At 42.6% G+C, this 14,348-nt stretch overlaps 1 protein-coding gene across 1 annotated transcript in view; it reads right to left on the reverse strand.

Moving 5' to 3' along the window:
• Positions 1–8,737, reverse strand: part of LOC109483429 (protein kinase C alpha type-like) — a 60,067-nt gene extending 51,330 nt beyond the window's left edge. Inside the window, exon 1 of the mRNA XM_019786444.1 lies at positions 8,505–8,737. Within this exon, the coding sequence (XP_019642003.1) occupies positions 8,505–8,539 (35 nt within the window). The 5' untranslated portion in view covers positions 8,540–8,737. The remainder of the gene's footprint in view (positions 1–8,504) is intronic.
• Positions 8,738–14,348: the final 5,611 nt, after the last annotated feature.

Here is a 14,348-nt window from a genome sequence, read left to right on the forward strand (position 1 = left end):
AGAGAGAGAGAGAGAGAGAGAGAGAGACAGACAGAGAGAGAGACAGACAGAGAGAAAGAGACAGAGAGAAAGAGACAGAGACAGAGAGACAGAGACAGAGAGAGAGACAGAGAGAGAGAGAGGTTATATTGTCATCTTCTGTGAAGAATGTATATACATACACCCAGTCTTGCAATCTGTAAGATTTAATGTAGACATTTCAAGTAGACTCACTAGTACTGAAACGTCCTTTGATCGGTTGGGCCGGGGGCCCCAGGGGTGCTATCAGCGTGCACCATCAATACATACCGTCTTCACTGAGACATGGCGTGTAGACCAAGGTCATGCGAAATGCCAAACCATCACGTTAAGATCCTGCACACGTTGGTATGACTGGGAGTGCTGTGTGATAGATAACGCCGAGGCGCGGCCACCAAACCTTCCCGCCTGTACCCCGTCACACGCTGCTAGCCGAGCAAGGGCAGCGGCGGCGGAGAGAAGCCATCAAAATCCTCATGCAGGGGGGACGTTACTCCAAGGAGCGGGTGCGCATGCCCCAAACGTCTTGACAAGGACTTAAGGGTGCGGTAAAGCATGCTCCAGTTCCTAGCCACTTCCTTCTACTCATGACACCACTACTTGACTTTGTTAGATGATATCTGATAGTGTATATAGATATAAGTGGATTTCCATATCTATGGCTCTCTCTTTGCCCATCTCACGAGCCTATTGAACACTTCTCGAAACACTTCTTAGTCTGAGAAAACGGGTCGTCAGAAAAAGTTATATCTGAACTGTTCTAGACTTTGTACTAGATATCTATTGATAGTGTATATAGATAAAAGTGTATTTCCATATCTATGGCTCTCTCTTTGCCCATTTCTTGAACCTATAGAACACCTGTAGAAACGCCTCCTAATCTGAAAAGAAACAGGTCGTCAGAAAACATTTCAACATCCGCGTAAAGATGGTATCTGAACTGTTTTAGACTTTGCTTTAGATATCTAGTGATTGTGTATATAGATATGAGTGTATTTCCATACTATGGCTCTCTATCTATTGAACTTATTGAACACCTCTCGAAACGGAGAACGGGTCGTGAGAAGATATTTCAACATCATAAAGATAATATCTGAACTATTTTGTGTAGACTTTGTACGGTTCATACTAGTACTATGATAATGTGTCCAGCATAATACAGGTAACGTTTACACGTTTGTGTGTGAATTTATTTGATGAAAAAAATATTATTCAAATTTCTTTACGGGGCCAATTGCTATCTACCCTTGGAAAATCGTGAACATAGCCAGAAGTTCCGTTGCGGTGCCATAGAAAGCAAATAGAAATGCCCAAAATCAAACTTGCTCTTTAACTTACAAACATCTACCCGCGTACCAAATACCATGCAAATCCATCTACAACTTCTGCGGTTATGTTGTCCATAAACACACAAAACTAGAAACATATACAGCACCGAAAATATAACCCTCATGCAAAAAAAGGGCCCGGTAACACATATACATCGTACGATCGTCGCACGATTGTCATACGATCACAAACTGAAGGCTTACGATAGTTGTGTATGTGGAAATGTCGTACAGCTGTCTTGTTGATGAAAATGATTTCTTAAATCCTTGTCGGTGGTTAGTTCTATCACAGCTCGCATTAAAATTCTACGACCTTGCAAAAATCGCACGACAGCCTAGGACGAATGTGACCGCGCCGTACTAAAACGAAGAGGTTCTCCCTTTATGTATTTCCCTTCCCCCGCACGCATGAAGAAAAAAAATCAGCCAAGCAAGTTGATCCAATTTGCCAGGTCCAGCCACGTACGGTACATTACGTTCTTCCGAAGCGACAAGCATCCGTAAATGACGTCAATAGCATTTCCTTCTGATGGGCGGTACGACTTTGTTCGACCCTCAAAAAAACTACTTAACTTAATGGCCCTGAAGATCCGTGACAGAATTACGAACTATCTTCCCGTTATGACCGTTATAATAAAGAATCGGTTGAGATAAACTCGATTTACAACCCTCGGGATCTTGAGTTGTCCATTTTTGTGGGCATCAAGCATGGGTAATAAATAGTAGGAGTCGTTAAATCTTAAAGAAAAGCTACTGTCTGATAATTACGGTGGCGAATTGGAGTGGGAGTACGCCATATGCCGTGTACTCAAGGTTGCCATTTGCACAACATAATGAAAGGATGTATGAAGACATTTACGACGCTAATTATCCCATTTGAATAGCTTTTCCACCGCGATGCCCCGGCATACGGTCAGCCACACACAGAGAGAGAAGCTATTGAAGTAGCTGTGAATTGAAACCGTAATTCAGCATGCTGAATGCGTACTGTGCATTTTCTCGCTAATGGCGTTTTTAGCCGAGCTCTGTGTGGAAGGCCTTTAAAACTGATCGATTCCAATCAAGTCTTTCCGACCGGTTGCCTTTGTCGAATGCTACATGAAAACATGTCATTCAAGCTGGGAGAATGCAGGAAATGCTTCTTCTCCGTCAATTTTTTGGAGGATGTATATACAGTCGCGACGCTGGATTGAGATATACATTGTATGTGCGACAGCCGTATCCTGTATGGCTTTGCTCGCTACCGAACCGTGAAGGTCTCATCTTGGAGAAATCATCCGAGGAGATAAAGCTACATGTACGCGGCGCCTACATTGAAGCGTTTCGCGGTGGTAGTGTAATCTCTACTCTCATACTTCCGCTAGGTAGCTTAAGACTGACAATATCTTAAAAATACAAAAAATGTAGATTTCAGACTTCCGGAAAGTCTGCAGTCTTCGGCTTCCTGAATTCCCCCATGCTGATCCTAATTTCTGCTCGCTCCGACCAGATTCTGAGACCTTCAGGTTCACTTCATTTTTTACTTTTTTCCTGAATTTGTCATTTTGACCTCCTGCCATTTTGCTTGTCAATCTCTCCTACACGCGTGCTTTCAACCTACTTTGCTGTTACCAGACACAAAACTAAACATAAACCTATAACACGTATATAACAATCATGCAAGTTGCAAAAATGATCATTAATAATGAGGATGATAAAACATTTACTGCAAAGTCTTATCCAAAGATCTTCTCGCAATTACGAAGACAGATGGAAATAATGAAAAATTGTTCACATAATGAGACATATGGCTAGGCTAATTTCAATTATTAATGTAACATATACCGCTGATATAATAGAGTCGAATGGTGCCCCAAAGGACACACAACAAAACCAATATAAGGAATACCAGATTATTAAGAGGAAAACTTTTCTTATAGTCACGTAAAACCACACGTAACGTTATCAGAGAGAATCGTGTAATAATGCACGTCCTCTTGAATGGCAAACATCGCTGTTTTTTATCATGTCATATGTTTGCCCAAAGGACAAGTGACAAAGGCAATATCAACAACACCGTATCATAAAGGAATAAAATTGTTTGAAGGCATTAAGTTGCTCTTGGCAAATACCATTGGCAAATACCTTTGACTTTTATTCCGTGTAACATAGTCATACGTTCGTTCAAAAGGCAAGTAGGGAATTGAATTTAAAAAATGATAATTCCGATACCAGATTATAAAAAGATACGAAGTTATATGAACCCAAAGTTAACAATATTATATCACTTTTTATTATAAGCATCAGCTAAAAACTTGAAACTACCGCTATATGTTTATAATGTGTAACAGAAGGAAATGTCTACTTCAGTAGGCAAGTAACAATATCAACAATATGATATTATTGATATTATAAAGAAAACATTAAGTTACATAGACCAAGACGTAACTATATTACTTTTTTATTAGCATTACGTTATAACCTACCTACTCGTATAAGATGGCAAATACTGCTGATGTTTATGCCACGAAACAGAGTCAAATGTCTAACCAAACGACAAGTGACAAAGTCAATATTGAAAATACTGCAGTCTTCACGTCTGATTCAGTGTCCAATCCATCTCTGTTCCAACATGCCGGCTATCGCCATTAAGAACACTTAAGTCGCCATTTACCACGGTCTCCCTCTTTATCAATTTATCCTTTTACTTTCCTATTAGGTGTTATTGCAAAATGTGCAGTTGTACTTGCTTTTATTATATGTGTTTTTTACTACATAATATGAAGATATAAGGTTAGTTTGCACACGTATGCACGTGCTCCAAATGTCATTTGTCAGCAAAATAACGCAGTTTATGTATTTTCGTTTGTCATCTTGTACTGTAACGATGAAGATGAATCACACAATGGATCGCAGGTATAGACAAAAAACGAGGTACATAGAGATGAGCTGTTTAGAAATAAAAACAAGTTTTAAAACAGCGGAGTAGTTGATTCAATCCATTGAGGTTTTCTAGATGGTATTGTTTTAGCTTTTGATGATTATGATACTAATATGAATAAAGGAAAGAAATAAAGCAGTAGAAACTTCAGAAGATAGGAAGAAACTGTTTGCTTTTCACGTTAATGAGGTTCCCACTTTACTGACAACCGATTGTTTCAACTGTCTTAAAAAAGTGATATATACGTCAGGTGACCCAGCCCGCTGACCAATGGCAAGTCATGTAGATAATCTCTGAGTCTTCATTGGCCGAACTCCCAACACCAATCAGCGACCAGAACACTTCGGTCTCTCGTCTAGTCTGTTTCTTTATAGTTTAGGGCAATGTTGGCATTCACAAAGTACTGTGCAATCATTGAGTCTGATTTTGTTGACCCAGATTTGAAAATCTGACCGTAAGAAACCGACGCCAGACGGACCATCTGTGGTCTACTAATTTTGGTACGTGTCCATACAAAAGCGGCCGGTGCGGAGGTTTAACCATATCAATTTGGTGCCATGCCAAAAGGGCGTTTGGAACGCACCGTTCTGATTTTTCTAGCCAGTTCGGATCCAGCCAACTTACTAAGACTGCCTGGCTGGTTTACTGGTATCTCCCATGAAATAATCATCTTTTACCTTAAAGCAAACCGGAACAAACCGAAGAACAGTTTGTCCAGGACACGGTTTCTTTCGTGACACTTTCGAGGACATCGCATGATGATTTAATCGGGCATTACACTACTTCCTGAATTCCTCCACATACTGCTCAATTACCTCCACCCACCGCGTGTTGGATCACCTCACTAAATCAATCAACTGCCGAAATCACCTCCCACCCACCGTACAACCGAAGCAGAGACACAAACCCACCACTCAGCCCCCCCCCCCCCAATTGTAAAATTATCACTTCGGTATAGCATTCAAACCCACCCCACTTCGTATGTTACAGGTGGCACCAGTCCTGTAAGGTCGGCATCCGCGCATTTAAGATACACTGGCCATGACCTCCACAGTGACCCTGGTGAGGTAACGGCTGCCCTTACAGGACTCGCTCGCACCCCCCAAGGATCAATCATAACCGGACCTGTTCACGGCTCATGGGGGCCATCAACTCGCCACAAGAGGTCCTGGCCTTTGGCGTTGGCTATTCGAACACCAATTAAAGTTGTGACATTCGTAGGGTAAGGCGAGGAGGCTCTACCTTGCATTTCAAATACCCTGGCCCCTTTATATATAGTACATTGATAGCAAGGCATCTCTGGTTATGAAAAGATATGTGGCTGTACCATGCACACGATTTGTGGCTATGTTCTGATATAGTAATGATTAAAGAATAAAGTTTTAGTCATCCTTTAGGACAAATCTGTTTTGTCTTCTATTTTTGGATTGCTTTAAATATCATAAATAGCATCGTAGACGAAGATGTGCGATAAATCTTTCGACATTTCATAGCTCTAAAATGACTACAATGAGATGATCTAAATCATCCACACATAGATGGTACTTTGCGGGATTACCTTTCATAAATATATGTTAGGTATGCGTGATTCTTTCAAGGTTTTATTGCTTTAAGCAACATGACACTAGCTAAGGGGCCTGTGTACAAAAATGTTCAACAGCAGGAGCGGTAGCAATAATTGCATGCAACAGTAATAGTGATAGAATCATTAGTAGAAGCAGAACTGGTGAAAAAAACAGCAGCAGTAACAACAGTGCTGGTAGCAGTGGCAACTGCAGCAACAGTTTCAAAATCAGAGCAGTAGTAGCAATAGAAGCAGCAGAGCTAGCAGAATCACTGGTGACAGCCGAGCAGCAGTGCTAGTAGCAGTAGCAGCTGCAGCAGCACTGCGAGAATGAGCATCAGTGACAATATGGGCTCAGTAGAACCACTGGTGATAGCAGCAGCACCAGTCCATAAAACTACAGTAAACAACAGCAGCTCTACATTGATTACTCTAAGTAGAATCAGTAGCAGCATAGAATCAGTAAGCAATACAGGCGTCAGCATGCAACAGCAACTGGCAGCAATATAGCTGTAGCATCAGCAGCAAACGTAGCAGCAATAATAATAGCAGCAGCCATATGATTAGTCGCTGCACCAGCGGCAATGGCAGCAGACGCAAACGAAGATCAGTGGAGATGTTAACTAGATACAAGTAAACACAAATCTCCCTTTCATTACCTGCTTTCTATCGGTAATGAGTAAGGATTTGCTGAGTAATTCGAACTGGAATTATACCGCGCAGTGTAAAGAATTCGAGGACTGTGGGAAAAGACCTAACATAAGGTAACGTTATAGTAAATCGATATGTGCGCTCATAACGATTGACATACATTGTATTATCGGGCTAAGATTGAATCTCACCCCTGGCTACTATGATTTCGATTATCTTGCCTCGACAGGACTTCGTTAATTATGTGTCTCTTTTTTTGAAATCTATACTACAGGCCAGACAGAGAACCCTCAGACTTCAGGAGTTTGAATGAATCCGAATGCTTCATACAGCAATTAATTAATTTTTTATTCCAACAACTCATGGCCACATGATTGCAGCAACTTATTTTATGCCGCCACCGACGCAGAGGACAAATACAGGACAGGGCAATAGTCATTTTCAATTGAGTCAAGAGAGGAATTCAAGTAGTTTACAGTGCCTCGCCCGTGCGAGGTTCGAACCTCTCACTTGCCATCATATACATTTCTCAATGCGGTTCGATGTTTTTTCATCGCCTTCCACTCAGCATCTCTGATTGTCAACTAGTGAAAAATGAAATATCATGAAGAACAACAACCACACAACAAACCACACTGCTCATTTCCAAGATTCGAAACAATATTCAACACTTGAACATGCCCTCCCAGGTAAATGTATACATGTATTTCCTTTATATCCTGTGTGCCTGCGGCCGTGAAGCGTTCTTGCGATAATATTACTTGACAGAGCATAAGTCATGGATGGAAGATCACGTTAAATGCGTTGATATGCTCGAAGCGGTTTCCCCCATTGAAACAGACACAACCGTACAGGGTCAAGACTGTACCATCTAGCCTCCGGGGATTTCAACAAAACTCAACGGCGCGCAAGATATATGTGCTCCTCTTTTAAAAGTATCTTTTATCCAGAAGTTATCAATTTGATGTCATGACGCCTTTTTCGCATTGAATATTCATTGATGGTGATTGATGCAATAATTGACCTGTGTTTGACACAAGAAAGATAATGACAGGTGACCACTGCATGACAGATAAGGTCGGTCTCATGGGAAATATGTGCTTTGCGCATATCTTTCAGTCTGTATTGATGTTAACAGCTCTTTTGATATCTTAATTTTTTTTCCACAATATTACAGCCACCAAATACATTAAAACAACATTTTTTTAGAAATGCAATAGCATGTTTTTCTTGTTTACAGTGGAGTTACAGTAAAGTACAGTGGGAACATTTAGCCCGGAGAATGAACCCTTTTTCTTTCATCAAATATGGAGAAGGCGATGTAGTGCATATATATATATGTACATGCCCATTTAATTTGAAAGGGGAATACGCCGCACCCAAGCAACATTTGAAAAAAAAATCAAAGCGTTCTCTCTCTTTATTCGTACTCCGTGTAACGAGGGCACTTGGTGACATTATATATTGCATTCGACACAGGGGGGCGTTGGATAAAACTAACGCTGTTGGCACGGCTAATAAACAAGGAACGCGCGGTATGACATCATACCTTTTGCGCTGCGTTGCCGCTGATGTTTAGTGACAACTCACAGCTGCATTGCTGATCCGGCGCTTAGCTCGCCCTAAATACCTCAAGCGTAATGAAGCTATTAACAGATTCGGAACAGCGTGTTGGTACCTAATGGAAGCCTTGTATCTCTAAATCTGGCCGGGAGCCAGAACTGCTCTCGGTTTCTTTCCCGGCTATCGCCCCCACACTTGGCTTTCTCCAATCCCCGAGCCTTGGCCCCCTACTGGAAGTGATATTCGCGTCACGTGCGGCAAAAGCTACTCATCCCACCGGTATGAATCGTCGCGGAGAGGTCGTCATTATACCCATCGAATAACCGGCGTCAGCTAACGTAACGTTAATACGACGTCTGGACAAGCGCCAGCGCTATATCATGCAACACTAAGCGCAGCGGGGCGATCTCTTTCTCCCTTTCTCTCATCGTATATTGGAACTGTAAAATGCTAAGCATACCGCACTTCCGATGTCGCCATAGACACGTTCAACATGACTCCAACCTTCTTCTCTCTCTCTCACGGTCCCAACAAGAAATCTCACACCGGCTGACGTCACGGCTCTCAGGAATTTTTCTCCCACAATTCCCAAGAAGTATCCTCAATTCAGAGCCTCGCAGTGGCCGGATTTGTGCTCTCAGGCTATATAGGAGGACAGAGCTGTGTTAATCACGCGGTTTGTTTGTTGGTTTGTTTTCAACCCGTAGCTGGGCCTCCTCACTGTGCCTATCCCGTACGGACCGCCCCGGTGTTGGGGCTATGTCCACCTAAAAAACATCCCTCACTTTACGTACCCCAGAAAAAAATCGATACCACTTGCAGGATAATCAATAGCCCGGGCCAGTAAATGAATGGGACCAGGTCACATTTATTGGAGTTGGAAAAACACAAGCGATGGGCAGCATTTCCTACAAACGCAGGTAATGGTATTTCCGATTGTAGCCCGTAATTTGGCTGGCTCCCTCGGTAGGCGTACTTCCTCTTCACGCTTCTATTCTGGGCCACCACATGTAGATTTTTTTTTCAAACATAACCATTTGCACGTACTGAGCGATTTAATTGGATTATAAATAAAGCGTTAGGGCATAAGTGTAGGTGCGAAACTGCAGTGGCTGAAACTAGGCCAGGATGCGATTGCATGAGGTCTCTTTCTCTCTCTCTCCTGGCAATTGAAAATGTAGCCCTGAAATAAAACATAAAGATTAGACCAAATGGGCTTCTGGTCATAACGTACACGAAATGGCCATCATTCTCGACGAGGTCCTGAAATAAAATGGGAGGATGACTTTTCAATCTAATCTTTAGCCCACTATTTCATTCTTCATTTCCCTTAAACAGACTCAAGGGACTGTTTCATTAGCTTTGTCGGGAAGACTTTTAATGGAATTTACTCATAGATATTAAGATGTACCGCAAGGTATCATATTGGACCCCTTTTTGTTTATTTGGTACAGAAATGATCTTTAAGCTTGTGGGATTAAGATTCATACTCACACGTAATGTCAAACGTATTTTTCTTTAATAATGTATATCATAACGCGATTACTTCAATACTTGTATTGCCCTAGATAAAAGGGAATGCGTTTAGTTGAAACATAATAACATTACGAGAGCTACGCTCTAGTTTATTATGGTCAGAGATCGTTTCATTCATGCAGTGTTCTCGTTGTATGAACTAGTTCTATGACCTAAATACTGACGTGGTAAATGTATTAACATGATACTGTGTGACCTTATTTGTACAGCTACACGAAAAGTTGGAATTACCAATGGTAGTCGGGTAGTGTTTACTTTGTAGTTCAGAGTAACGCGGGAGTGACATGCAGGAATCATAATTGCCATGAGGATGATTCGGCGTCAGAGATACCATGTTAGTTGGTTAAACCTGGGAGATTCCGAGATTTTCATGTGTATGGTTTATCTGTATCGGTGCAGACGGTATAACCGCCCTTCGGCGAAACACACAAGCTTCTGTATCTGTATCACCGGTATAATCGCCCTTCAGCGTAATACACCAGCTTCGCAGGCACGCGGCGCGGCGCGGCTGCAGCTAGTATACACCGAACGACTTGTTACACTCGATCTTTGCACATTGCACATTTAATTGCAGGAGTTGTTTGAAGTTTTTAGTGATGATGTCCCAACTCCACTGTACGATAGTTCTTGGAAATTACGAGTTTCTGAACACGTCAACTCTTGGTTGGTAAGGCATGACTGTTTCTTGTTCTTTTCTGGGCTGGTATTAGATACTTAGTGGTTGGTACATCCACCAGTTTATTAGTCAGATGATGATTTTATGATGTCGTAACTGTAATTACGTGCCCAAACTCAAATGAATCTGACCGGCAACCAGCTGTAACCACCCAACATGGCGTACAATGGTTAATTCCTAGTCACGTGGGTGCAAACATTTCTTATGGATAGCCAGTGGGTAAAAGCACTACCTATCTATTTCTTGCAGTCTTGTAGTAAAGTACCTTCACACCTTACATAACAGTGGCATCAACTGCTGTTCATATACAAACGATTGAATGAGTGTTAATTGTATGCGTAACGTTGACACTTTTGACATATTTTCGCAGTTAAGGGTCAGTTCATATTCCTCGTAGGACCATCGTACGAAGGCAATCTTAAGACATTCTTGAGACAGTCGCGGTTGTGTAGTACTAAATTGAGCTGTCTTGTAACGGACCAGACTGTCTTTAAGATCCTTGTCGGTGGTTGGTTCTGTCTCAGCCTGCTTGAAAATTCTACGACATGCATCAAACTCGTACGACGACCTACATGTACGAATCTATCAAAACCGCACTGTAAGCTCGCGGGCATCATACAGGTCATAAACATCGCCATATTCACCCACACTTTAAGAGGGGCGCCGGCAGAACGAGCGATCTCAGCGGCTCAACATCCACAACGTGCCCTGCTTGGCAATCGGGTCGAATTCATTTACTTGAGACCGCAGGCGGATATTGTCTCATCGTAAGGATCCCACCTCGCCCCCGAAAGTTGCGTCTCACAGTTGTAGTCATGATGTAGGGATCGTGGATCACTGCTTTTCCTGACATTTGCCCTTCCAGGCGCCCCGAGTTAAAATTGCCGGTGTGATGTCTACCGGTGCCATCGATCGCTGGACAGATTGGAGATTCGGCACGTCGGAAATAACTGATCGTTTAGAAACAATTTCAATTCAATTTATTTACTTAACCAGTAATTACAGCTCAGGCCATTTTAATTTTAATTTTACTTGGCCTGCTTTTCAGGTAATCCTGGATACACATAAAAATACACACAACAAATACACAGTACATAAACAACTACTAAATACAACATCCTAAACATCAACTGGATCAAGTCCTGCTCCTAATGATCTGTTTAAAAGTCCTGAGACTAAGGAGATGTCGTTGCTGTAGCGGAAAAGTGTTCCACAGGTAAGCTCCATAATACTGTAGACTGCTCCGGTATGCTGTGACTCTTACTGATAGCTAATAAAGAAACTACCTGACGGCGATTTTATATATCGATATCTCGGGACGGAATTGCCAGAGATTACGAAATAATATGGTGATAAAACGTAACGCGGCAAACTGGCACGGACAGTGACCTTATAGCAGAGGAACGAATAGCTGTTAAAATGTAAACGTAAAGGGTGACTGACGTAAGCGTAGGACTCAGTTTTCCTTTCTTCTTTCAATTTCATTTTTTTTTTAATAAAAAGGCTCAAAAGCTGAGTGTGAAAATGACACGGCCATACGTGTGATAAAAGTTAACTGTGCTATCGGGGGTTTAAAGCTGTTTTTTTATGAAACTTAATCCAATCAACACAAATGAACCGGGACGGCGGCAGATATCGACTTCCGGGCACCTTTGACCCACCCGTGACGTCACACATCCTAAGATCGATGCGCGTCTGGTAAGTAGGTCAAATTACTGATGAAGGTCGATTGTATTGGAACCCTTCTACTTTCCATTATGGGACATTATGGTTAACACAACTGAAAAGTTCGGTGTCCTTGAAAAAGTTAAGACGTCCAAAATGTCGTCCCCAACCCTTTTGAAATGTGAATCCTGCACAGAATGTCAATCCGTTGTTACAAGGTTGGTAACTTACTACACAAGTCGCTAGATGTCGCTCGTGCGCGGTACTTCAACCTTCAACTCCAGGGGTTACGATGCAGCAGATCAACAGATCAACTCTCGTCTTGGACTGATCTCTGCCTCTTCATCATACAGCCATGTAACTACTTTTACTATAACGACAATGAATTTTGGTAAGGGGGCCTTGTAAGAGGGTCTGCATGCACTTTTTCGTTAACCGTTATGGGCTGTTTTAATTTACCGTTAATCGTTGCCGGCCAGCTCTAATTCAACGTTAAGCGTTATCAGTATATTCCTCGTGAAGCGTTATGGGTCGTTTTAATTCAACGTAAAACGTTATTTGTCATTCTAAATTCAACGTTAAGCGTTAATGAATAATTCTTCGTTACGCCTAATTTTGCCTTTCAACGTGCAGGAAAATGCGTCATTGAAGGTTTAAAAATACAAAATTTCCCGGGGGAAAATGCCCCCGGACCCCCTCTACATTGCTCGCGCCTTTGGCGCTCGACTCGCGCTTCTGCGCTCGGTCCCTTCGGCTCTAGCCAGAACCAGTTTTCCCTCCAATTTCCGGAAGTTTGCGGAGAGTTACAGATTTTTTTTAACGAATCCGTCAACCTTGACAGGCAAATTAACAAAAATCTTGAGTAAAATATGAAAACATCAGAAGGACCGACAAACACTCTCAACACCATGATTTGCCTCTCAAAATGCGGGAAATTGCGTTTTTGAAGGCTTAAAAACCCTAAATTTCCCGGGGGAGCATTCCCCCGAACCCCCCCCCCCCTAGATTACGAGCGCCTTCGGCGCTCCCCTCAAAATCCGTCGGTAAAACTGGGCAGATTGAAAAAATGCAAGCTGGCCGACGTCGACTCGGACACCCCGGTATTTGTGGACGCACTCGGGGATCAGGGCAAGTGGGAAACACAGGGAACACATACCTTTAAGGCATGCTTCATTACATGTAAGGTATACGTAATTTTGTCAGTGATCACCTTTTCTCATAAAGCGAGATACCAAATCCAGTGCAGTTCGAAAAAAAGCCTGTCAATTTACCGTTAAGCGTTGCCGACCGTCCTGAATTTACCGTTAAGCGTTATGGGCCCTGCTGAATTTACCGTTAACCGTTGCCAGGACCCCCCCCCCCCCCATGCAGACCCTCTTGTAAGGGTCTCAAAGTATTTATTTCAAAGCGTTCTATAAATATTGTTAGTATGCACGTGGTTTAGACAGAAGTATTCAAAGCAGAATTATTATTACATGATATAACACATACCTTGAGTTGATGATCATCTGTGACCGCCACGTTTTGGACCGGGTCTAAACGGAATCACCCAAGGCGGTTTACATGTGGTTTACCCCGAAGCCGGTTTCAAGTGGCTCCATCTGAACGCTCCGAAATCACATTGAAAGCGCCTCGATCCCAAGCCACTTCTAGAGGTGGCTTCGAATCGGTTTCCCCGCATGGCGATTTGCGTCTGAACGCAATGTGATTTCAATGTGACTTCGCCTGGTCATGGATTACGGATCTATTTCTTTTTTTATATGCAATACCAACTTTTACGTGGCAGCAACTTAAAGAGCAGTAATGGTCAAATAATGTTCTACGGCGAGCTTCACCGCCTCTGGCTGGACCGCGTCGGCATTCGGCCGAGATACGCTGGGAGGGGGGCATCAGCAAGCAGGTCGTTGACCTCTGACATTAATAACACGCCGCCTTGCGTGTTATCATCAAACAGCAATAAATGTAGCTCAAGCGCATTATGTTCGGACACGGTTTCGCAGGTGTGTGTGGCACGTGGACCAGATGTGAGAAATGTGAGTTACCCGAATCGCGGTTTGGGTGATTCCGTATAGACACGGCCCAAGGAAGTTTTGCATTCTGCAGACTTTAAGCAGGTGATAGACCAGGTGTTAGAAGCCGTGGATGAAGCTTCCTTCCTGTGTATCGATGGCGTATTTATTTACTTGAGACCACTGGCGCAACGATAAGATCGCATTAAAGCTACAGGCGCATGTGCCCGTGTAAACCATTAACAGTCTGTCCCCTTATACAAATTTACGCTTCATCAAGTTGTTTGCCATCAGTCAAAGGAAAGGTACTGACCACTGACTGATATTTGTTTATGATAAGATGTCGTAAAAGAAGGTCTTGACCTTCTACAAAGTCAAGGTAAATGTACACAATGCATCCGTCCACCAAAGATACTTG

Source organism: Branchiostoma belcheri, unplaced genomic scaffold (genome assembly GCF_001625305.1).
Source record: "Branchiostoma belcheri isolate BF01 breed outbred unplaced genomic scaffold, Haploidv18h27 scaffold64, whole genome shotgun sequence".
NCBI classification, from domain to species: domain Eukaryota; kingdom Metazoa; phylum Chordata; class Leptocardii; order Amphioxiformes; family Branchiostomatidae; genus Branchiostoma; species Branchiostoma belcheri.